Below are 24,418 nucleotides of genomic sequence, written 5' to 3' on the forward strand. Positions count from 1 at the left end.
TATTTAATACATAAATAAATATGTGATTTTTTTTTTTCTTATGTCTTGAGATTAAATATTTTTGTAAAAAACATTGTATTAGTCTAGGTAGTTGCCGAGATATTAATTAATTAAGTGCAATTCGCAACGCCGCCGCCGGTTACACCACAAAAATGGGCGGGTTAATAGGGCTGTGGTCTCGTGTCTGGAGTCACGGACTCAGAATTTAGGGGTCCGAAGTTTAAGATCCACTCCACTTCAACTTGATTACAATTTTCTAATAGTGAGTTATTGAACACTCCTTGAAAATAGATTAATAAATTGAAATGTTTTGGTAAATTATAAAAAGCAAATACATTTTTTTTTTTGAAAAAATAAAATAATGAAATTATCTACAGAAAAGCACGCTTTCATTGTATAAATATACAGTCCACTAAAATATAGAAAACAGTTGTATCAGTTTACTCAAAAATATTTAAAGTGGGTTTATCATTCATTTAAATTACATTAGTTAAAGGAATGCAATAAAAATAGTGTCCGTAATGGAAAACGCAATCTTCAACTTTTGTCGGTGGTAATTGTAACCAATTAAGCTTTAAAATATATAAATTAATGTTTATGACAAATATAGAGATTAATTATTATAGAAGATACTATGTTCAAAATCATAAAAAATATATTTGCTGTTAAAAGTATTGTTTTGTTCTATTTAACTAATCAAAAAAATATATAGCAAAACACGGTATAAAGAGAATACAAAAATGTCGTTTATATAATCAAAATTGTATTTTATCAATTTAACTTAATTCAATTATGCTTTTTCCAACCATATTTACGCAGGTATCTACGTAATCTAACGTAGATAGGTAAGTACCTTCTTTGATTTGGTATTTATTTTAACAGCGTTATTATTTTTTAATGTTTGTCTCCAATTGCAAAGATTTTTTAATGTTATGTATTTATTGTGAATAATTTCGCCGAGGGTACAATATATTTGGCTAAAGCAGTATTGTCAATCATGCTGTTGCCTAAAGCTCAGCATGCACCAAACTTAGCGTCCCGACGCCAACGTACCGGAAGCGCCGGCCGGAAGTGCCAAACTCAATTAGCCGGCCTTTTCCCGCCACCTGTTGCGAGGGCCGCCATGTTGCGGGGTCCGCAAATCCCCGGCCAGGCTCCGCCCTCCGCGGGACCTGATTGGCCAGCAGCTCCCGCGCTGCCTCGGCCGCGGGGAATCCGCTCAGTACACATTCTGACACCCTAACTGGCGGACGGGGAGCATATTCACACATCCCGAACTCCCGCGAGTACTACCCGCCAAACGTCACAACTGTCAAAAATAAACAACCCACAAACACTCGTAATAGTAAGAAGAATCTATTCGATCCATTGTAGACAGCTTTCGAGTATTTTTAAATCTTCATCATTAATAAGATTAATCCAAAATTTATTCAAGTAAATATTGGAAATAAAATAATACTTAAATTTTTGGCTCTTTGAAAACCAAAATAAATTTACTATTCAGTTTTTTTTTTAGTTTAATGCAAAATCAATGTAAGTGATTATTCGTCTATTTAGAAAAAAGTGATTGGTTTTTTTTAAAACATAACATCAAATTACGAGTATTATTCAACCAAAGTTTAGTTTAAGTATATACAGAATGGACTGATAATTAGAAGAAAAAAACTCTCCAAATCCTTGCAATGAACATGTCCATGACAGGCAAGATGCCGTCACACCAGGAGCACATAAAGCGGCCGATGAACGCGTTCATGGTATGGTCACGAGGGCAAAGAAGAAAGATGGCGCAAGATAACCCGAAGATGCACAATTCGGAGATCTCGAAACGTCTAGGAGCGGAGTGGAAACTGCTCACGGAAATGGAAAAGAGGCCGTTTATTGATGAAGCCAAAAGATTAAGGTTAGTCATAAATAAATAAATAATTATTTGAGATCTTGCACTCCATTGCCGTGTAAATAAATTTAGACTAGACTAGAAAAGGAATGTGTCAATTACAATCAAGAGTTATACGAGTATTATGTAAAATACATAATATTAATATTCCTTCAACTCGTATGCGACAAACACAGACAGGGCTATTTAATATTAAATATTTATTACCAATTATTATATTAACTCGCTTATTCATAGACTACTTAAACATGATTTAGCTCTGTAGATATATTTTGCTGTCTAATACCCAAATTCAAAGAATCGGGTTGTGGTCCCGTGGCTTGTGTATCAGACTCACGGCTCAAAGATCCTCGGTTTGAATCCCACTCACCTCAACTTGATTCCCATTTCCTAATAGTAAGTTATTTACAACTCGTTAAAAATGGCCCTCAAAATTAAATATTTTGGTATATCATAAAAACGCAAATATTGTTCGTATTAAAAAAAAAACGAAACGTGGTTGTATTAAGTGTAGAATAAATTATTGGGCCAGTTAATCATTTTGTATTTGACTCCAATTATTATTTTGTTTTATTTGCGTAATTGTTTTTTATTTCCATTTGTATTTGTATATTATATAGCTGCGCAGTTTGCATATATATTTATTTATTTATTTTATATTATTTGGGAAATCAACAGTTCTACATACATATTTTTAGTAAACAAGCAGATTTATTGTATAAACTCAGAACTAATAACAGATTTCCACATAGCATACAAAGTTAGTAAAGAAAATATATATTACATATCAAATAAATACATACAATTTATATATATAAAAATGTTAATTTCGTGTACTCAATAATCAAAGATTTTTAAATATTTATTTTAAGAACATTAAGTTACTGTAAATTGGGCGGGATAAGGACAAAAATGCTTGAAGAGGGGATAAGGAGGGGAGGGAAGATGTACATATTTATTATAATAATGTCTACTAAGTTACATAATACATTTTTAGTGTAAATTTTAAATCTGACAGAGTGATGTTTGTGTAATCTATATTTTTAAATTTTGTATTGTACATTGAAAAAGTCCTACGAAAAAAAGCATTTTTAACATACGATGTTTTACTTATTGGTACATGAAACAGGTGGTACCGTCTACAAATCCTGGCTAGCACATGTATTGTTATTAAACCAAGCAGCTCTGTACAGTCAACCTAAATAAGTTTTATTTTCAAAAATATAAAAGCCTCAAAGTAGGACTCCCAATTTAAAAAGTAGCATCTTCTTTTTTTTGTCTTGGCTGATTTTACAGAACAGACCATTTGTTTTTTTATTTTTTATTATTTATCATTTTGACACAATGCCTTAAATTTCATAACCATTTTGTGTTTCAATACAAAACATTTATATTATTTGATAGAGAATCATCCTTGCCATTTAGTTATTTCGAGTTATTTCGACTTCAACACATTACGTCTGTACTATTTCCTTTGATTTGTGCAAATTGCACAGTACTAAAATATGCAAAAATATCAATTTTATTTAAAATAGTTCACTTAACTATAGTATATTTAAAAAAAAACAAGAATTACCTATGAAAAGGCGAAACACACATAATGAACTAAAATTAGTAAGACTAACACAATATAATATTTATATAACCTTTCAATTTAAATAAATATTCACATAATATTAAATAAAAAATCATGAAAAACATCAACGTTGAAATATAAAAACATTTTTACAACAATAGATTTTTTATCAAAACCATATTAATTTATTTTTTATATATATATCTCGATAAAACTTCATAGTTGATGATTTTATTTTGTCAAATAAAATAAAACTTAACCAAGGAGTTTTTATTCATAATTTTATAAATATCATAAAAATAATTTAGTCAAGTGTTTATTTATAAGTAATTTATATTGTTTGCTCTAAATAATTAACTCTATAGAAAAAACACTTTTTGTAAAAATGTAATTACACGAACACTCGCGTAATTACATTTTTTAGTATAATTACGAAAAATTAATTGATTTAGTTTCTTAATTCAGCGTGTTGTTTTTATTATTATATACACAACTTTACGTTTTGTAAATAAAATAAATAAATACTCTCGGTTCGAACCCCACTATGTCATTAAGCTCGACCGCTTGAACATATGTACTTTAAATTTATCCACTAACAATATCACCCTAATAATGTTCCGTATAATAGAAGTCAAAACATTGTAAAAACTAACCGCATCAAATATAATAAAAAGTTACAAAGGAAGAATGCATCCAAAGTATAGGCCAAGAAAGTGTTGTGAATTATAATATGTCAACCATAAATTTTTGAACCAAAATACCAAAACAATCAAACATCGAGATGGCGCAATATCACATATATTTGTATTTATTTTAGCTTTCATTTTAATTGAGCTGTTAAAAGTTGATCCCTTGTAAGAGTTAAGTGGTGATTTTTTTTCGATGAAAAAAATAATCGAAAAATTCGATATTTTCATACAATTTTAACATTATTCCGATTATTCCATAGTATTACGATCAACATGGGTGTAATGGAGAGTATGTTTCTTTATGTTCCTAATGACTACCTTAGACATAGGCAGCTTAAGCTGTTTTATCTTCCTGCTTGCAGAACCAACCTGCCGATGGTAATGCCAGTAGAAAAAGCAATGTCTCTACTCAATCGTATCTCTTCGGATATTGACATCTTTCATATTAGTGAAAAAAAGTTCAAAGAGGAGAGCATCATTTTTCTAAAATTGCTGGGTATTTTTATTTTACCATCTTTGTATGTTTAAGTTTTAGTATAATTTTTTTCGTGTTATGTATGTCTTGAAATATTTTTGTAATGTACATAAACGTATATAAAATAAATGAACTGAAATTGGAAAAAACATATTTTATACCATATTATTAAGCTCCACGGGCACAACACTGTCATAACTATAACATACATCAACTAAAAAGCATTTAGTTTACATCGGTAAAAGTACAAATTTAATATAAATGAATAAACGGACTCATCTGCAGGCGGATAAAGAATGACGTTCTGTGTGTGAAATACTCGTAGAAACAAAACCCCGGACGAGTGTTTTCGACTCAATAGCAACTCTTAGGCAAAAATTGTGAATAAGAAAATCCAATGAAGATAAGTCCGCCTTGTAGTGCAGTAGTTAGAGCGTCCGCCAACCATGCTCAAGGTACCGGGTTTAATTTTTGACAGGGTGGATATGAACCATTTGTTTAAAAGATTGTTCTATACCGCAATATTTCACTGCCCCTGGACTGGAACCGAAGAGTTAGACAGATCACCTTACCTCCATATAACAGTTGATCGAGATGCAGTTCATTTGGTTTACTAATACAGTGCCTTATGCGCCACTGGACGCAAATAGGGAAACGACGATGATGATATACGTATAATTGAAAATAAATATTTAATTTAATGTTTACATGTAGGTATATAGGTTTACAGATTTTTATATGTTTTTATTTATAAATCATATAATACAAAGTATAATACATATGAATTACATTCCCAGGAATATAACAAAAAACGCTTATTTATTTATATTTTTCTGTAAACCAACTTAACTATTGATTTGTACGTTGACTGGTTTCGAGGATACTTCCTCATCAGAAGTTTATACAAATTTATAAGTGTAAAATGTAATACCACAAAGTAAAAAAGTTTTTATCGTTTATTTTTAATTACATTTTTTTTACATTTTACTATCCATTTTTTCCAGGAGGTCCAATTACAGTCATGAATTACGACACAGAATATCCAGGCTTGAAGAAAGATACATTTAATTTTTGTGTTCTAAACGGGAATCGAACCCAGGACGTTCTGTGCTTAAGTCTTAACTATTGGACCAAGGAGGCCGCCAATATAAAATAAAATGATAAAAATTTTGCCTTATTATTGTCCGGCTATTTAATCATTTTGCACACGTTAAGCTATACTTTAAGCTTACTTTTTTGGCAAAACGACGAAACCACAACTGAATTCGGGACTCAAATAATATTAACATGGGTTTTAAAAGCTGATATGCATAAAAAGAAAGAAACACAGCAGGTTCATGACTAAATATATCACAACAAATATAAGCCAAAAACTTTTCTTACACAAACAAAATAAATATGAATATAAAAACGCTTTCACGAATGGAGGAAGTGGTAAATCTAGGACCAAGGGAGATAATATTGTTAACATGCCACGCAGACGATACAACCATAGTGGCAGTTGTAATTTCTGGTGATCACATTTTTTTATTATATGTTTTTAGATTTTAAAATCTCGATCCACAGCGTTTTAAGCTTTGAAGTGAGAGAACAAACGAGTAAAGCCTTTGCAGCATCTGTTTTTTTATCATGTTAACAGTATGTATAGTACCTTTATCCGCAGCATTTCAGAAACTGTTCAATGAAAAATTTAAGATTTATAAATTGTAAATTCCTCTTGAACAAATAAATGATGATTTCTTGTTGAAAACATTTAATTTATTTAATTTATCCACAAAAAACACTGAGTGATGTATTACATTTCAAATAACTTATCATTCGTCTCCTTCAAATAACTTATCATTCGTCTCCTTCTTGATATGATCATTGTAAGAAGCAAAAAAGGCCTTTTCGCCCATTCAAGAGTTCAAGTGCCATCCCACACTATTTTGTGGCGGACGAATTTTCACCCTAATTCTCCAATACCAAACATCATCGATTGGGTGACAAGTTTTGTTCAGTGGATATTTATAACTATCATAGCATAAGTATTTATAAGGATAAAAAATCAGTATTATCTGTTTTCCAATATGACATCAATACGTACATACGATTAGATCATATTAAAGGTAGGTATCCATTCCATGTTCCTATCCTTTCTCAAATATTTCCCATTCACAAAACTGAATGAAATTCGTTTGTCATTTACAGTCCGCCTTTTCGTTAACATTTTTGTTAAATACATGACTTTTATAATTTCATTTTAATTTTTTTTTTTGAACCACAAGAGTTGAGGATGCCCAATTGAAAATCGTTTTTTATAACTCTTGTTTATTGATTTCTAATTTCAATCATTTTTATTGGGTGCTAATGAAATATAAAATAAAGCTATTAACTATTTATCAATTTCAAATAAAATTTACTTCAGTCTTGGTCGGCGTAATTTAAAAAAAAATGTTTACGCGATTTGACGTGAATCGCAAAAAAACTGTCTAGTGAAAAAATCGTTTCAAGCGAATGTCTAGCTTTAAGAAAAAGGACCTCAATAACAGTATTGAATTACAGCACAAAACACCCAGACTGGAGAAAAATCTCATTTTTTAAATTTTAGTGTTCTCACCAGGAATTGAACCCGTAACTACCTTTAACGTAAAGCGTCTTTAACACCACACTACGGAGACCGCGTCTTATTGTATTTATGATTTGTTTCTATAAAGTTGATAGTACAGCGTTTTTTATATTTAAACCATCTATGCTTTATTAATTATAACCGTCTATCAAACGGATTTAACATCTTCAAAACAAAATTAAAAGGTGCTTCAGAATAAGATAATCATCTTTTATTATTTTTACGGGAAACTTTACTTCTCAGAACGTTTTGTTTTTATCTCTTATAATAATGAATATTACGTTGGATCGTAATTAATTAAAAAGTTTCCTGTTGGTCTCGTATTTTTCATTTTCTCGCATAATGGCTCTTGAGTCAATAATAAAATCCCCATGGCCAAATTAACCATTCAATTTTAATTATCTTTTGACTAATTATTTACTGTTGATTTCGTCCAAGAAACAATCTAAACTGCCGAATATAATAACTTATTTACAATAATGGTTCTTCAAATCCATTAATATTTTTCAATGAAATATTTCATTATTAATCATTTCCCTGTTACAGCTTTCAGAAAGTTCAGGTTAATATAACGTGACAATACTCATAATTAAGGGTTTGTACACCATAGCGCAATGTCAAAAAAGGGGTGTATTTTACTAATAAAGACAGCCGTTAACGCCCATTATTATTTTTACAGAATACGTATTAGTTAAATATTTCAAAGCAAACATTCACAAAGTGTCATTTAAAGTATTAGTATTAAAATTTCAAATTAAAATTATGCCACTGGACCATTTTACATCTTTAGCATTTTAATAAGTTCTTTGTTCTCAGGTAATAACGTTTTAAATGTAAATTATAGAACGGCTTACGTATGACTAAAATAATGATTTATTTAAAAAAATTATAAAACCTAAGTTTTAACAAAGAAAGTCGTAACATCGTACTATTTTATAAGTACCATTACATATCACTTAATATTAAAACACAGGTTTAAAAATAACAAAAGAATAATTATAACTTTTCTACATAAGCAAGATTTTCGTGTTTGGAATAAAAGTTAGACAGCATTGGCGAAAGTTTATGGCAACATTGAAATAGTTGCAAATTGATAATAATAATAATTATAATAATAATAATCATAGTTTATTAACAAAATAACAATAACTTTATCTACTACATACACACTTAGATAATAGAATTCTCTGAATCATGTCTAGTCTGCCTAACTAAGTACAACCTGTTTTAAGGCAGACATATTTATGCAAAAATAAACAATAACATCACCACCTACTAGTAAATTTACTATACAGTCATACAATATTAATTTATACCATATACTATTTAAGAATGTATTTTGAGTCAATTATCCGATTTTTCTCGACCTAAACCCAGTAACCAATTTTTTACATTTTTAAAAAATTAGAACCGGGTCACGGTTTTACAGTGTCCGGGTAACATATTAAATATTTTGGGGCCCAGAAACCTGAAATTTCTTTGCTAAATTCAGAGTTTGTGATAGACCCCATGACCTATCCTCTAGTTTGACTTTTGGTAGTGTGGGAGTATTCCTTTTAAGATTTGGTAGAATAATTTGCTTTCACAAACATTATTATTCTAAAAATATACAATTGCCTTATATCTAAGATCACAAATATGCAATAAAGATGCATCCATACATCAAAAAAATTCTTCTACGAAGAAAATCTAATCCCTGCGCAAACAAACTGCCCTTAATTATCTACCCTCTCACAACTTTATTACTTTTCACAACTATTCACCCGTTAGTCTCCCCTTATTTGGCAGACAACAGGGCGGACAAAGAGTTGCAACGCTTGCAGATATAAATCACGATAGTTATAATATGTATTTGGGCGGCACGTGGGTGAATTGATAAGAAGCGTGCCGCCCTGGTGGTTATCGCCGCCGCCCAGGGCAATAAAAGAGAGCTCATCTGCCGCCCTCGCTAATTTGTCGGGGCTAACGCGCCCCTAGATGCCGAATTATTTGTAATAATGTGTCCCTATTCACACCCCTTTGTGTGGAGAGAGACATTGTTTTAGGTAAACGAGCACCATTTTGGAATGAAGATGCGTATTATTTATAAGTACGCATTTCAATTTTACCCCTTTTGTACTTTCACGACCACCCGACTGCACCCTTTTCTTAATTTCTGGCGCTAAAGATTTTTAATAAACGCAAACTTTTGTGTGTAGTAATTTTCTGAATGCTATTGATAAATCAATTTAATTTACACCAGTTTCATATCTCAAGTTTTTTTTAAGATAGTTATATTTTCTCATTAATTAGTAAACTACTCATTTATAATTGTAATAAAATAAATTTTAAATGTTTACCCCCACAATTGTCTCTCCATTATTCAACAAAAATGTAGGCGTTCATTTTGCCAAAACAGTAAGCTTAAATTATAGCTTAAAGTGTGCAAAATGATCAAATAGCCGGACAATAACGAGACAAAAGCATTATCATATTTTTATATTGGCGGCCTCCTTGGTCCAATGGTTAAGACACTTGACTTAAGCACAGAACGTCCTGGGTTCGATTCTCGTTAAGAACACAAAAATTAAATGTATTTTTCTTCAGGCCTGGATATTTTGTGTCGTAAATTACGACTGTAATTGGACCTCCTGGCCAGTTGTGGTGCAAAAAAATAGTAAAAGATAGTAAAATGTAAAAAAAAATATAGTTGAAAATAAACGATAAATACTTTTTTACTTTGTGGTATGACATTTTACACTTATAAATTTGTTTAAACTTCTGATGAGGAAGTATCCTCGAAACCAGTCAACGTACAAATCAATAGTTAAGTTGGTTTACAAAACAATATAAATAGATAAGTGTTTTTTGTTATATTAACGGGATTTTTTATTAAAAAAATTTTTTTTTAATCTTTCACGGTGGAGCTAATGCGATAATATCATTTAAGAGATACCAAATAATGTGTTATTTGTTTTATTTGTTGTTGTAACTTTATTTCCTTACATATAAAAAGAAGTCGGTAATTATTTTTTTTAAATTTATTGCAGAAAAAAAAATTAACATTAACACTGTTTTGGTATAATTCTTTAAAAAAACCTTATTTGACATAAATATATACGTACCATTTACTGATGGGACATTTCTGATATTTTAAAATCTTTTATCCATTTTATAAAAGTGTAAATACTCTTGACTTCACACACTATGTAACACTCAACACATGCCTATGTTAAAACATCCACATTTCCTCAACTCTTGCACATGTATGCTTTTGTCAACGAATAGATGAAGAAATGTCACTACATAAAACAGCCAATGACATATCATAAGCCCTGTAAATGCCTAGACTTCCACATTCCCTTTCTGAAAAAGGTTTTTCCTCTATGTTGCAATAAATTTCGAAAATATTTTGAGTCTATCCAAATTTTTGTAGACAGGAACTGGATTCAACCCCCTTAGGAGTTATTAAAATGAATATATTACAACAGATGATGAGCAGTTCATAGAAGGGAACAAATAATTCTAGGCATTTACATGTCTTATGACCTGTCATTGGCTGGTTTAAATGGCCACTTTAGACTCAGTGTAACATTCACCATTCTTGATTCACGTGCATGCGCATGCAGATCATGAACATGTACGAAGTGTATATTCGGACATGGTGGTGTTTACATCTCCTTTGTCTTTGCGAAAGTGTATTTTAGTATTTGCATATTGGTGTAGTTAGTGTCCTGACGAAGAGACGAATACGTTTTGAAACCGGTAGACACAAAAAGTCGGTAAGTGGTTTAATACTAATATTTACTTACATTCATGAAATAAATATACAATTGTGGGAACTGGTAGAGTAGCACGAAGGCAGTACAATATTATGAATTCGCGCGGTACCCAGTGCAATTATATATTATAAGGCGCGTAACATGCCACTCGCCCTTTTCTGGCAACACCAGCATTCCTGTTAACAACATTTTAATATAAACCCATTGATTTCTAAGCGTGTGAAAAAAAATGTGAATGTATGTTATCTTAATGCCTTTATTTTCCTTGGGGTTTTTTTGTGGCAAAATATTTGTACCATGTTTTTGTCATATGCAAGGTTTTATCAAATATTGATAAACTTAATATCTTGAATATTGGTAGTCTTTTACTTTCTTCCACCAAAGATAATGGTAATAAAATATAAATCAGAAATTACATTATGAAAGTAGTAATTCATGTTTGAAACAATTATCAACACCTAATGACTGAAAGGGCATCATCTTCCTTATCATTATAACGGTTTGTTTGTCATCTATTTCAATATCATTCATTACTTCCGAATCAAATCATATTCGTCAAAGATTCCAACACAAAACTACAAATAAAGAAAATAAAAGCTGTCAAGGAAGAAAGAACGCAGTTGCACGATCAAAAGTCGAGAAAAAAAAATTCGTAACATTACATCAAAACCAGAAACTCTAATTAATGATTTTGTCTACTGTGTCACATATTGAACATAATTACATTTAGAGGCAAGAAACAATATGTAGTGATTTATTGCATAAAAAATTTAACAGAATAAAAATTTAACCTATTCATCTTAACAATTGTGTAACACATTGGTGTAAATAATCTTCCATACAGTGATAACTAAAATAAATCACCTTAAACACGTCTTTGACTTATGACAGTATCTAATGTCATCATTACTACAATAGTTTAGAATATTTATATTATCAATAATATTAAATATGTTATGATTGTAATTTATTACAGAAATCAAAGACCACATAAATCCACAAATTAAGAATAACCAGTGACCGATTTCTACGCTTTTGCGACATCTTCGATACTGTCACAAAGTTTTTTTTTTATTCAACAAACTTGCTAGTTTTGCAAAGAGGTTAGTTGAATGTGAAATTCTTTAAGTTTACATATTCAACTTAGTTAAATATGTAAAAATATTTTGCCACTTTGCAATTTATTGATTAAAAACCATTATTCTAGTTACATTTAAGTTATAAATGAAAATGAATAATTAATAACTACAAAATAAGTCCTTCAAATATATAAGTTTACGTCACTAAATAAATTTTTATTTTATTTTATTGGAAAGCCAACTAACGTTTTATTATTAATATTTTTTTACACCACAACAAGCCAGTAGGCCCAAGTGCAGTGATGTATTACAGCATAGAACACCTTGGCTTGAGAAAAACCACATTTAATTTTCGTGTTCTCACCGGGAATCGAACCCGGAACCTCTCGAATGTGAGTCAAGCGTCTTAACCACTACACTAAGGAGGCCGCGAATTGATAAAATTATAAGATACACATGTAAAATAAATATAGTAATAGTATGGTCAAATTAGAGGCTTCCTTCTAATTGGTAACATAAATAATTGTACACAATGTAAAATAACAAACTATCAACTATTGGTATTATTAGTGCATTATATTGCATATATTGTATATAACTTATGTCATCAAAAATAACAAAATAAATCTTAACTTGAATATATGTAGGTCGCACAGTTACACATCGTATTATTTATAATTAAATTTAAGCTATGAAAAGGCAACATTTGGTGATTTCAAATCAAGTGAAATACGTATTTTTTTATTTTCTGAACAGTTTGTTTTGTGTTATTTAAATCTTAAAATTTATTAAGTTTGTACTTTTTTACTAATGTTCTTTGGTGAGTAAATGCATACATTTCAGTTTAATTGAACGAGTGGAAATGTGTTGGTTCTAATAATTCCATTTGAGAATAATGCGTTATGACAGTTAGCGGAGGGTTTAATTGTTACCCACTGAGTAAAAAGGACGCGATTATCCCTCCATTAGGCCGTATTTAATACCAATTTAGTGCAGGGGAGAATTTATAAATCTATTATGGTTATTAGATACAAAAATCGTTTCAAAGTGTTCAGTTATTGAACCCTTCACGGTAATATTTTGTATCCAAAGCGATCACTGTGAGTGCATCCTACACAACAATACATTTTAATTTATTTTTTTTAAATAAATAAAATGTTTTTTTTATTTTTATTCAACATTTTTTTTGTAAATTGCATAGCAATTAATTCATTAAAAAATATTTATTTAAATACATTGTGATGGAATTTTACCACGGAAGTTTGTTTACGCCTGTATATCAGTATTGTCAAAAGAAGTGCGATTTCCACTTTCCAATATTACTTAAACATTTTGGGCTAAATTAAAACGGCTTTTTAGGAAAACAGTTTAATTTCCTTAAATTTTGTATTTCACGTTTGCAAAAAAAACTTGTATTGTCTCAGTAAGAAAAATATGTGATTCCGATCTTATTTTTCTCCTGAATTCATATATAATATCGGTTTCTCCGTATCACGCAAGGTGTGCAAGAAACAGCCATTTGTTATTTCAAACATTGTAATAATTGGTTGTTCAAAAATAAATTTCCTATTTTTCAAGTTATTTCCAATGTATTTTTTTATTTAATCAATTAAACAGAACCAATCCGAATACTGTTCATTATTATTGATGGTTTTTTGACATCTTTCTGGTAGAGCCATGATCCTATCATCATAGAACTTCTGTGGTTTATGGGCAAAAACTGGGACAAGTGGTTTTCACAGTCAATTCTTCAAATCAATTTTTTGAGGAAAGTTTTAAAGAAACCGGAAAAAATAATAATCTGAAGGCGCAAGGTCAGGAATATACAGTTGGTGGGTCAAAACTTCCCAACCAAGATTCTCCACCTTTTGTCGGGTGACCAAAGATGTATGTGGTCTCCCGTTGTCCAGCTGGAAGATAACGCCACGGGAGGTCGTCAATTCTGGTCGCGTTTTCTTAATTGCTTCTCTTACTCTCGTAAGTTGATGACAGTAGTAATCCGAATCAATAGTTTTGCTAGGTTGGATCAGCTAATAGTGGATGATACCCTCGTGGTCCCACCACATTTTCTCAAACTGAACGGTTTATGTAGAAAGAAATTGCCTTAAGACAATATACCCGCCATTCTATGTATATATATTGTACATGTATATAAAGTGTTAAAATATAATAATAATAATGCTTTCAAGTCTGCGATTCGTGCAATAAACGTCAGTTAAACCCATGTTTTTTTTACTTCTTGTCAGTAATGTTTCACTGTTCAGATTTGTGTTTTTATTACTCACCGACCAGAACTTGTTACGTCGAAGACAGTGTTATTTCGTTGTTTCGGTGTAGATATAAAAAATCTCGAAGCTTTAAAAAATCATAGCGGTGATAATACGACACGAAAAAAATATTTTTTGCCTGGTTTCATAGCTTAATAACCTTAATACATTTTTTTAAACCGCTCAACTTCCTCTCTGATTTCGAAAAATTCAGTGAAAGTTGTCAACCCAAAATTTCAAGGTTGACAATGTAGTGATACAAAGGTTTCAAAATAATAATGAAATACGTTATGATTAATATTTTGTCAGTTATATTGTTAGGATATAAATTCGTGTATCTATATTTTAAATAATATAATTTATGTACGCAAGTAAGTAAACATATTTTTAACCTGTCAAATACATCGCTTATCAATGATATAGAACCTTTTAAAGACTGTTATTCAACTCGAAAATAAAAGTTTCTCAGAAAGTTAAGTACTTCTTATTAAACGGGTTCTATTTGCCTTTCCTTGGATACCTAATCTTTAAATAAGCACGTTATTCTTATCATTTTATTGAAACTATTGAATGTCACTATTAAAACCGACAAATATTTGAATAAAAAGTGACAGAGGTGGGTGTTTTATATAAGTTCAACATTAAATGTCATGTCGTACGTTAACATAAGTTTTGTTGATTTTTTTCCAAATTTAAATATGAGCACAAAAAGTAAAACAAAATGGTAAAGGTTATACGTCATTCAATCGAAAATTTTCTGCTACATATTGTATTTGTTTTAACGTTACACATATTATTTTGTTTGATAACAAGCCTTCAAAATGTTTAATTTTTTAATTTTTTCAATGCACAATATACACAATTTTATCATATTTGTATGCGAGTGAGATTCATCTTATTTTATTATTTCACCTACAAACTAGGCAACGCTTAAATATTTTTATTTTTTTTAATTTCTATACTTCTTCATGGACCAGGTGGATTTATCAATAATATTTTGTAGACAAGTACTGGACTGGACTCCCAGGGAAGCTGTTAATATTAACATATTACAACAGAGATGAAGAATATTTTAGATAAGGTAATATAGAAGTCTAGGCATCTACAGGGCTTATGACCTGTCATTGGCTGGTTTTAGTAGAAAAATAACTATATTTTTTTATATGCCGACTTGTTAGAAAACTCCGTGTTAAGTCGGGGCTCTTCTATTTTTAAATCAAAAATATTTATAAACGTATTAAACAATATACAAAATAATCAAAACAATAAACAAAATAATAAAAAAAATATGAATAATAAAAATTTATGCAAGTCAAGAAATGGATTGAAGAAAGGTTATTTAATAATACATGGCAATATGTAATTAATAATTTATATTAATTTCATAATTCAACTTGACGGAGAACACCGAAGCATAACTCTTTTGCATCTTGATTGATGTTCATGAAAATTGTCGAGCAACCTCCCCAGCCAATTATGCCATAGGGAGCCACCGATTGGAAAAGCGCAAAGTAGACATTATATAACAAGTGGATGAAAGTGAGCATTTTCGACACCTCCTTCTGTTCGTGTTCAATCGGGGAATAAAGATGCTCGCGATATTTGCGCAGTGTACGGTGACGATTCTATGAATTATTCACTTGCATATTGTTTTTTTTTGTTGTATCCTTTTGCTCTCTTATTTTCGAAAAAAGGGCACACCTTATGTTAACACATAATATTTTAAAAAGAACTGATCGTTTTTTTTAAATACCGAATATTGGAATACATCCCTCCGATTTTTTAAAAGTATTACCTACGTCACTTATTTTCCACAATAATGAGAAAGCTCAGTGGTTAAAAAAAATATATTTTTCAATGGATTATTAAACTAATAATAACAAAATGTGTACGGTACTATCATTGCTTTTATTATTTAATTTTTTTAAATTTTGTAATTACACCGCCCGCGACGGCACGAGTTTAAGTCGATTAGTTTTCCTGGCATCTAAAATTAGAACCCTTTTCCCACCAAAACACAACAAACATGGAAAAACAAGGCTACCTTGAAATGGGAATCTATCAAAACGCTTTAATTTATTTGTTATTGTTAACACGTGTCCACGTGAACCTGAGACGTTTCAAAGTAGTTCATATTTAAAGCAATTTACTATTTTTTTATACATATTCGATTAACTTTGCTGTTCAATTGAATGCCATAATTTTTACCACGTGCAGAAAAATATTATATCTTAATTCCCGTTTCACTAAACTTCGCCATAGAAGACCCCATGGCAAAAACACATTAACTAATTTCTTCTTAACTCTCTTTCGGCACCTAATGGTGCAAAGGGCTCTACATTTGTACACCAATCTCAAAGTATCTTAATCATTTTTTAAATATTTACATGAAGGTAAGATGATCAGTCTTACGCTTCAGGTGCTTATCCAGGGACTATGAAATATTGTATTGCAAAAACACATTTTTAAATATTTCATGTTAACTATGGCGGGAATCGAATCTGAGACCTCTTGCATAGCAGGGAAATCCGCGGCCTACTACTACTACGCCGACACAAGCGAATTAACGTATGCTCTATCAAGTTATAAGAAACTTAAAGCTTAAAAATGATAAGAACATATCAAATCTCTTCATGAATTTGTTAAACTACACTTTATCTAGATCGGATTGGTTTCACAATGGAAGAATGTGTAAATATCACAAAATTACTTGAATTTTAGTTGACAAGTTTTTGTCATCAGGTATTCAATTTGTCGAAGTATTTTTGTCACATCATTGATTTTTTTTATTTTATTAAAAAAAAACCAACACAGTCATAAACAATAACAGAATAACACGACTAATTACGGGTTTCTCATAAGAACAAAAATATAAAAAACAAAACGTACAGTTCGCTCGAAGTGAAAGGAAGTGGGATGGGATAACAGGGAATAAATGGAAAAAGGAAGAAGAAAGAGTAAGTAAAAATAAAACAACGCAAAAATAAATAACACTTAATATAAATATCCACGACAATATACATACATACATATAAATACATAAACATAAACATACATAAACATATACATATGCATACACAAATAAACATATCTCTCCTCCTTTCCTCTTTATTCCTTTTTCCCGTTCAGCTATTTCTTATCAAATACAGTTATTTCTATTTTTACATATATGAATATGTTTTGTTACTTGAATTATAAAATCATAACTTTTTCGGTATCTGTTGGTTGGAAAAAAATGCCATTTGGCAATAGGCCCTCCAATGTATAATGAATATTATGTACAAAAAGTTAAATAAATAAATGCATACACACATACATACGCGTACGTATATAATTAATTATTAGAGAATGAAAACAAATAAATAAAATAAAAAATATCAACGAAAAATGTTTTCCATGTAATGTCTCCATAGCAATTTTTATTTTGAATGTTAAATTTAATCCATACATGTATTTTATAATTGAAATTAAAGACAAATTTCCTATAGAATTTAGGGACAAGCGATACGTACATTATTTGTGCCCAGGCGGATGTAGAATACTGGTATGTTTGTGAAATAGAACCAAAACCCTGGACGAGTGTTTTCGACTCGATCGCTGATCTCAGGTAAAAGTTCTGAATAAGGATATAGAGTGAAGATCAGTCCACCTTGTAGTGTAATGGTTGGCGCGTTCGCTTATCATGCTTGACGTCCTAGGTTCGATTCCTGGCAGGGTGAACGTGAAATTTAAAATCGCAAGTTTTTTGGAACTGCAATATTTTATTATTCCTTGACTAGCACCAGAAGCGTGAGACTGATAACCTTACCTTCATGTGAAGGATTATCAAATTTCGATAAATTTGTTTTTCTATTATAGTTCCCTATAAGGGAAACGATAGTAATACTAAGGCTTGTAACTAACTACAAATTGGGAAAGCACAATGACCAGTTTTATCGCTTTTGCGACATCTTAAAGGCTGGTATCTTTATTACAAAATTAAATCTATACAAAATCAATAAGGTGGGCTTCGTGATGTAGCGGTTAAGAAGATTGGCTCACACGGAAGGAAAATTAAATGTCAATTTGATTTATTTAAACACTTTATATACATGTACAGGTTATATATATGCATAAGAGGGTATATTGCCTTAAGGCAATTTCTTCCTACCTACCCAAAACATTAGATTTGGGAAATTGTTTGGTATATGATCATATTGTCGGTATATTATAATATTTTCATTTGAAAACAATACATTAATTTTTATTTTTAAGAAATAAAAATTGACAAAATATCTTCATATACTATGATGGAGGGAGGGGAGTAAAGAGGGAAAGAAAGAGGGAGGAGAAAGGAAAAACTCAAATATTCAAGAAGTGACATTTCATACGTGATTTTATTGTAAATAAAGAAAAGGGCGTCACTGACATAACCTGGTGGATTATTCCACAACCGAGCAGCTACTACTGTGAAAGAGGAGGCAAAAAATTAAAGCTATGAATGGGTATTCAATGGGTTTTCTCGTCACTAGAACGAAGAGTTAACCCATGCTGTGATAGTGGTTTGGAGAGCTCTCTTAGAATAACAGGCGAAGTGGGATTATTTCATATATTATGAAGAAGTGAAAGAATATTTATGTTTCTTCCATGCCTGATACTGAGCCAGTGCAGTTGCATGCAATATTCGGTTATGTAATCGAATTTACGAAAAGTAATTATAACTTATACAAACATTCTGCAATCGTTCCAACTTTTCAAGAAATTCAGATTCAGCATCTGGATAACATTTTTCTACATAATCAAGGAGTGGAAGAAGCAAGCTCTGGAAAAATGTTTGTTTAACATTAATTAACAAGGAATTCTGCAATCTTTTCAGTGATTGTAAACTGGTATTAAGTTTACGACCAATTTTCTCAAGCCTGGGTGTACTGTACTGTAATTCACCACTGCAATCGAGCCTATTGCCCTGTTTAAGTGCAATAAAAATAATAAAGGATGATGAACAGTTCAATACAGGAAAGGTATAAATATGGAAAAGAAACTATACAGCCAATAGGTCATTAGCCCTGTGAATGCGTACACTTACATGTTCCCTTCTTGTGGATAATTCTCTATTTCTGATAATATCTATCCAACTCATTTATTGTTAATGGGTGTAATGACAATCCACGCAATTGAAATATTTTTTTAAAATCAGCATCCCATAAAAAGTTACTGTTTTATTTTCATAAAATAAACAGTAACAATGAAAACCTGTATCTTAGTCATCGCAGGACTAAATGAACATAGTTATGCAGAAAACAAACGGTCCACAATTTCATAAAAATAGTCTTATCGGGTGCAGTAAGGTAAATTCTATGTTCTGCTAAAAACATCCAGGCCATTTTCTTGAAAAAAACTTAAATAATCACTTTCTGAAAATAACAACATATTACACTGACCCACTTACCAGAATCTGTTTTAAAGGTCTTGTGGCCTCTTTTCAGATCCGCACATTGCAAAAAATAAAATTTAAAAAATGTTAAAATACAAAAGTAAATAAGAAGAATTTAAAATAATTTATTTTAATAGATAGTTCACCTATCAGATTCTCTGAACGGGTAAATAATACATTTATTTATATGGCTTGTGAGGAACTTACAATATTATGATCATAAACCTTTTAAAAAATCCTTTATCTTGTTCGTTCAGTTTATCGATTATTTATTTAACCGTATTTCTTTATTTACAATGGAATCAATATTACAATATTTATAGCCACGTTTTATCATTCCCACCTTGTGTCAACAGTTCCAACAAGCAGGTAACGCTTTCAAAATTGTATAATTTTATTAAACAAACAAACCTCTATGTCTAGCGATAAACCTTTCTGTGGTATACAATCGTCACCCCAAGTATAACTTCTTCACTAATCTTACTGAAGAATTATACATATTTTTGGTTCATGTGGCACCATATTAAACAAATAATATTCCTTGATTATTTTCTAAATTCTCTGTTTATTTATGCATGTGTATAACTCTTTTGCTTGATTACTATAAATTAACAACAATTATACTATTTAACATTAACGATTTCAAAGTGGAAATGAAGAATTTATTTTTTACAATAATTATTGATAGCGACATATAAGTCGTGATTAATTTTGTATTTAAAAAAAATATAGATCAAGGAGCCAAATCTCCAAATACAAATATAATATCATATGATGATATCACCTTTATCAAGAGGTACCAATACTTGCATGAATTATTTTGTGATTTAACTAGGAATCGAAACCGGAATACCCTTGCATGAAATTAGTGTCAGACAAATCAATTTACAAGTTCCTAAAAACTATTTTAAATATTATATAATATGAGTTCTAACGTTTATACGTTGATCGTAAATTTGCGAGGGAAACCCATTTATTTATTTATTAAAATGTACAGTACATCGCTACTGCCGATTACAATGTACATATATTATATTATTAGGTAATTAAAAAACATGTTTGAAAAAAGCACAATAGATTAGGCTACAAAACATCGTCCATAAAAACAATAGTAAACGAAGACGCAACGGTCAGTAACACAAGAGATTTTTTTGAAAAATATATGTAAATCAAAACACGTAGTACTTTATTTAATTGGTACACATATTTTTTTAATGTATTTCATTGCTTTATATTGTTTCTTATTATATATTATAATATATTATTTATGTTTAAGTAACATGTATTCTTGGCACATTTTTTTACTTTATATTTGTATAATAATGATTTTTAATTTCTTATATTTGAGGCATTTATAATTAAGTGGTTTTAGTTTTTCTTTTTCATGTTACTGTTTTATTAGTATAAGACTATTTATGCTCTAAAGATAGAAAATCTCCATCTTAGAACAGGCTGAGCCATGTTTGATGGAGACTATCATAAACAGAGAATACTCCGTTTTCATTTTACATTTATTAGTTTTATATAGATTCCCTGTTATTAAGTATGTATACTATTTTTTTGCAATAAATTTATAAAAGAAATAAATAAAATAATAACACATTAAGATTGTAGTGAGAATTACGTTTGCTTTGCAGATTCATATTGATAAGTAACTATGCGTTTTTTGTTTGTTTTTCAAAAAAAATTATAACTTTCCATTTCACAAATACTTACATACTTATGTATAGTACCATTTAATATAAATAGCAATTCACTTTAACCGCAAAAATGATTACGTCACGCAATTATATGGGTATATATAAGTGGAATTATGAATAGTGAGAGGCTGAATATATTAACAAATACGATAGGCGCATGTTAAAACGGTGATACGGAAAAGCGAATTTCGCAAACAAGTCATGCCCGTAGCTCTGTCCTATTATTATTATCCGAATAATATTCAAAATACACCATTTCATCTGAATAATACAACAACAAAGGTATTATTTGTGCAATAAAGGGAGTATTTGTCGCAACGAGCAGTCGAGCCGAGCCCGCTACACTCCGAGCTGGAACAACAATGTACACCCAACAATGAACAGATTATTGCATTGTGCTAGGAACAATTGGCTGACAGCACGGTCGCTCTGCCGAATAATCCCATTTCGATTTTCATTTAATTTTTACTCATTGTTCTGCCTAATAGACAAGGCGGAAAAAGTCGAAAGGGAAGAAGTTGTCTGTGTGGGTGTCCATTGTCACGGCTATTCTCCGCTGTCATAATTACTACGTTACGGGAGATCAGTGACTTACTTACTAGAATAATACTTAGATTTTTATGGCTAAAGTATTTTTTTCTTTTTTTCTCCAGAGCACTTCACATGAAAGAGCACCCCGACTACAAATACCGTCCGAGACGTAAACCTAAAGCTCTGATGAAAAAAGAGCCGAAAATTCGGGTTCCCGATGTCGTCGCTGCTGTCCCCCATCCCCCGGCTGCTGGGCCCCGGCCCGCCGCCGCATCATCCCCTATTCAACCCTGACGGGAAGTTGGAGCTCCCGCGCTCGCTGTTCCCGCCGTTCCCATACCCGTTCTATCCCTTCGGGCCCAAGCTGCCGGGCGAGGAGCTGGCGGCCGAGCTGGCGCAGCTGGGGGCGCTATGCCCGGGCGGCTGGTGGGGCGGGGCCTGCGGCTGCCGCCCCCGGAGCCCGCCTTCCCCGCCCGCGGTGCTGGTGCGCCAGGAGGAGGACCAAGAGCCCCCGCAGCACGTCATATGAAGGCCGCTCCCGGTGCTCCCTTCGCGGGGGGCGCTGGGCATGTGGGGGTGCTACGACAGGGCGGGGCCTTCCCTCGAAAGGCCCCCTTCGCGAGAGAGCAACTAAATTCACCGCTCGTGGAGCCATATTCTTATCTGGACTGGTTTTCTGAACGTTTTTACGGGAGTATAGAACGCGTCGCTAGCGCGTAATTTACGTACTAATTATTTGATTTTATCTAGCCCCGCGAGTGCATTCAGAATCCCACTGCTGGGTATATTCTAGTCTATTCAAAACGAAACATATAGATACATTATCCGTATAACCGACATAATTACATATTCTACTTCTTATTCATCTATCTAGTTATTTTATCTATTGAGTATGCAATTTATAGTGTACAGTCGTGTGTGATAACACAAAAAGTCCTTCGGTTTGGGTTTCATTATTGTTTGTGGAAAAATCACAGTTTTATTAGTTTGTTAAAGATCTCACATTTGCAATGTTACAAGTGACATACATTTGTTCGACACACATTATTAGACTTGTTTTTCGAATTAATGAAAAAATGTTTTTTGCACATTTATGTTAGATCTGTTAATAATGATCGTGTAAATAATATTAATAGTTTTAAGAAGTTTAGAACTTAATCCCGCAATGGAAGTGATTATTATTATTATTATATTATGTAATTAATTAAACTTTCAAGTGTGTAAAAATGCATTACAAGGTTGTTTGTTTCTTTTTGAAAATACCTGCGTGCAATAAAAGCTTAGTTTCTCCCAAAACAAAACATTGTTTTCTAAAGACAACATTGTGGGACTCAAAACATAAAATGTAGATAACGGTTTTGCCATTAAATAAATATGTAATATAATGAAAAAGCACCTAAGCACCATAGAAATAGAAAAAATACAAACATAATGTACCTTATTGTATTACCTGGACTTATGAATAGTTAGCAAAGTTTTATTTTATATTTTAAGAAGCAATCGTTTTCGTTTTACATCGGTTTTGTTTTTTGGTGAATATTTTTTTGTGTTGTTAACTCTCAAACAAATACAAATCTGTTATATTAAATTTTCTGTTTAAGTTTTTTTGCAATTCTATGTAGTTATTATACCTAAATGTTAACATTCGATAATAAAATCTAATTCATTTTACCCAGACTTTTAATTACGTATTTTGTATTACAAATGATTATTTAGGTCCATAAAAACCTAATTTTATTATTTGATAAAAACTTAATGTAATTCAGTGTGGTTAACTAGTTAACGTTTGGTGCTTCTACGGAAAATGTCAATTTTTAAAATAAAAATATCCAATCACCTTACATTGGTATCCGTGAAGTGATAAGACTATTAATTTAAGTACAATCGGGTAAGTTGAAAATAAATATATTCAATATGCTGAGAAAAATAAACCATTGCAATGCATTACTACTCGTAAAAGGAACCTCGTCCTTGGGGGGTCACTCGTTAAACCTCGGGATTTTAAAGAGCTCGCCCACTACCTAATAGCCCGATACATTGCGTAGCTGGGCGTAGAGGGGGATATTTAACAAAATGTAAACTATCGTCTTCCACACAGTAGCCAGGCTCTTTATACACCTGGGCTTGGAGGGAGAGAACTATTCACGGGGACCCGTCACAGTAGTAAAGGGTCTTCGCAGGTTGCAGAGACGTCAGGATATTGCATAGCACGGACCCCCACCTCTAAGAATAAGGACTACTCATATTCATAGCATTGCAAGAAGGTAAGGGAAGTAAAAAATGAGAAACTTGTTGAGAATCCTATTTACCTTTCTGATCATGGTCCTACGCTTCGCTTTCTACGTTTCTAATCAGGTGAGAACACTTTCCATTCTTAGCGCATTATTTTCCAGCAATGAAGAAGTTAAGCCCTACAGGAAATTGG

The 24,418-nt window shown here is 31.4% G+C and overlaps 1 protein-coding gene across 1 annotated transcript; it reads left to right on the forward strand.

Moving 5' to 3' along the window:
• Positions 1-1,471: 1,471 nt before the first annotated feature.
• LOC148278987 (uncharacterized) lies at positions 1,472-23,636 on the forward strand. Its single transcript, XM_088230612.1, is given in 3 exon segments — positions 1,472-1,900; positions 22,116-22,194; positions 22,196-23,636. Coding segments are annotated over 3 exon segments (624 nt in total). The 5' UTR covers positions 1,472-1,682; the 3' UTR covers positions 22,523-23,636.
• The last annotated feature ends 782 nt before the right edge of the window (positions 23,637-24,418 follow it).

Source organism: Micrasema longulum, unplaced genomic scaffold (genome assembly GCF_059751315.1).
Source record: "Micrasema longulum isolate JH-2025_06_02 unplaced genomic scaffold, ASM5975131v1 h1tg000798l, whole genome shotgun sequence".
NCBI lineage: Eukaryota > Metazoa > Arthropoda > Insecta > Trichoptera > Brachycentridae > Micrasema > Micrasema longulum.